Source organism: Sander lucioperca, chromosome 12 (genome assembly GCF_008315115.2).
Source record: "Sander lucioperca isolate FBNREF2018 chromosome 12, SLUC_FBN_1.2, whole genome shotgun sequence".
NCBI classification, from domain to species: domain Eukaryota; kingdom Metazoa; phylum Chordata; class Actinopteri; order Perciformes; family Percidae; genus Sander; species Sander lucioperca.
In genome coordinates, this window is record NC_050184.1 from 22,072,759 (window position 1) to 22,075,258 (window position 2,500).

Genomic DNA, 2,500 nt, shown 5'->3' on the forward strand with positions numbered 1-2,500 from the left:
GGCGTGCCGCGGTGTGTATGTACAGTTACACTAAATCCTCTGCTCTCTGAGCTTTAACATAACATCTGTTACAGACAACTTTCTTTTTCTTAAAGCATAACATAATCATCCATCCAGAAGAAACCATCACAGATATATGAGGTGATCTTAGTAAAAAGTTTGTTCTTAAAGTCTTCGTAAACCAAAGTCATATTAAGTATTATTATTATTATTAGTAGTAGTAGTAGTAGTAGTAGTAGTATAATTATTATATAAGTACTGACGCTGGGTAGTAGTTGCAGACAAGGAAGGAGACTCTCTCCCAGTCCAGACCCTCCATGTTGTTACAGAGGTGGAACGCACAACCCACTCGGTGAGTATCAGCCCACACCATCTGTTACACACACACACACACACACACACACACACACACACACACACACACACACACACACACACACACACATATTTACATTACATTATTACATTACATGTCATTTAGCTGATCCTTTTATCCAAAGCGACTTACAGTTCCTATATATGTCAGAGGTAAGACTCCACTGGAGCAACTAGGGGTTGAGTGCCTTGCTCAGGGACACATTGGTTGATGTATCACAGTGGGAATTAAACCCGGGTCTCCCACACCAAAGGCATGTGTCATATCCATCACCACCACCATATTTACAATTATACTCACATCATATGTGTGTGTGTGTGTGTGTGTGTGTGTGTGTGTGTGTGTGTGTGTGTCTGACCTGTGTGTAATGTCCGCACATCTTGTCTTCATCACAGCTGTTGTTCTGGAAGTCATAGTCCAGATGTTCTACATATAACACATAATACATTATATACATTATGTTCAGTATAATACTTATAATATATATATATATATATATATAATACTATCTCAGCACTTCTCAAAGTGAACTCATACCTCCTGTATGGAATAAAGTAAAGTATATAGAAGTATATAAAATATATAATAAAGTACGGCTGGGATACAATATTTGGGTACAAATATCAATACAGAAAATAATACAGAGGTGACTCCAGTTCTGCTTCCTGATTGGCTGCGTCCTCCACTAGCATCTGATTGGCTGCGTCCTCCACTAACATCTGATTGGCTGCGTCCTCCACTAACATCTGATTGGCTGCGTCCTCCACTAGCATCTGATTGGCTGCGTCCTACACTAGCATCTGATTGGCTGCGTCCTACACTAACATCTGATTGGCTGCGTCCTACACTAACATCTGATTGGCTGCGCCCTCCACTAACATCTGATTGGCTGCGTCCTCCACTAACATCTGATTGGCTGTGTCCTACACTAACATCTGATTGGCTGCGTCCTACACTAACATCTGATTGGCTGCGTCCTCCACTAACATCTGATTGGCTGCGTCCTCCACTAACATCTGATTGGCTGCGTCCTCCACTAACATCTGATTGGCTGCGTCCTCCACTAACATGGGGTTAAGTATCTAAAACAGTGTGTGAGATATTTTAGTATGTCTGAAACCTTAGTATGAAACCAATAGGACATATATTGCATAGCTTACTATTTCAGGTGAAATATATCCCAGTATGCAAACACTGGACACCACGTCTGCAAAAATATCCCACAATGCAATGTGGTTGTAACGACAACATTCATAACAGACAACTACTACTAATACTAATTATTAACACTAAAGTCTGTTGAACGATAGTTTAATGCTGCATGTAGTGGAACCTTTCTCTTCTAGCCTAATATCTGAATATTATCTGATTATAATCTGATTCTTTAAACTGATTTTATAATCTGATTATATTATGAATATAATCTGATTATAATATGAATATAATCTGATTATTATCTCTGTGAACACATCTCACCCAGGAACCATTTCTCCAGCGCCTCCCGGAGGTCCAGCTGCCCGGTCCCAGCGTACAGGTTCTCTCCAGTGTCCTCCAGGTCGGGGTTGTGGTTCCACACACATTTAGCAGCGTAGCCCTCGGCTAACAGCTTCAGACTGGGATCCCATCTCTGCAGGGGAGGGGGGGGGGGGGCAGAGACAGAGAGGTGACGTCAGGCTGCGGCATACGCTCGGTATCTCCACGTAGCCACGGCTTAGATTTTATGCAGAAGTGTGAATCTTAAACGCTTAAAATGTGTTTAGCTGCTGAAAACATCTGAACTGTCCCTTTAAGTATACAATCTGAGGACCACCAAGTCATTTAACCTCCAGAACACGGACGGAGTTGTTGCTCTACTGCTGCCTACACCAGTTAGTTAGTTTGTGTTAATGTGACTTTTGGTTTTAAAGTGTTAATAATTGCACAAAGTCAAGAGCAGCAGACATTTGGACTTGTTGTACAGGTGTAACTGATAACTTTCCCACAGCCCTATGTTCCCACAGCCCTATGTTCTCACAGCCCTATGTTCCCACAGCCCAATGTTCTCACAGCCCTAGGTTCCCACAGCCCTATGTTCTCACAGCCCTATGTTCCCACAGCCCAATGTTCTCACAGCCCTATGTTCCC

The 2,500-nt window shown here is 42.2% G+C and overlaps 1 protein-coding gene across 1 annotated transcript in view; it reads right to left on the minus strand.

Annotated features, from left to right (window-relative positions):
• The window catches only part of LOC116059190 (peptidase inhibitor 16-like), a gene marked incomplete at its 3' end in the record, with an annotated part of 34,074 nt that overhangs the window by 20,274 nt on the left and 11,300 nt on the right, over positions 1-2,500 (minus strand). The window contains exons 2-4 of the mRNA XM_036007860.1: positions 1,853-2,003; positions 735-802; positions 264-373 (exon numbers count right to left, since the gene is read on the minus strand). Coding sequence (XP_035863753.1) covers positions 264-373; positions 735-802; positions 1,853-2,003 — 329 coding nt within the window. The remainder of the gene's footprint in view (positions 1-263; positions 374-734; positions 803-1,852; positions 2,004-2,500) is intronic.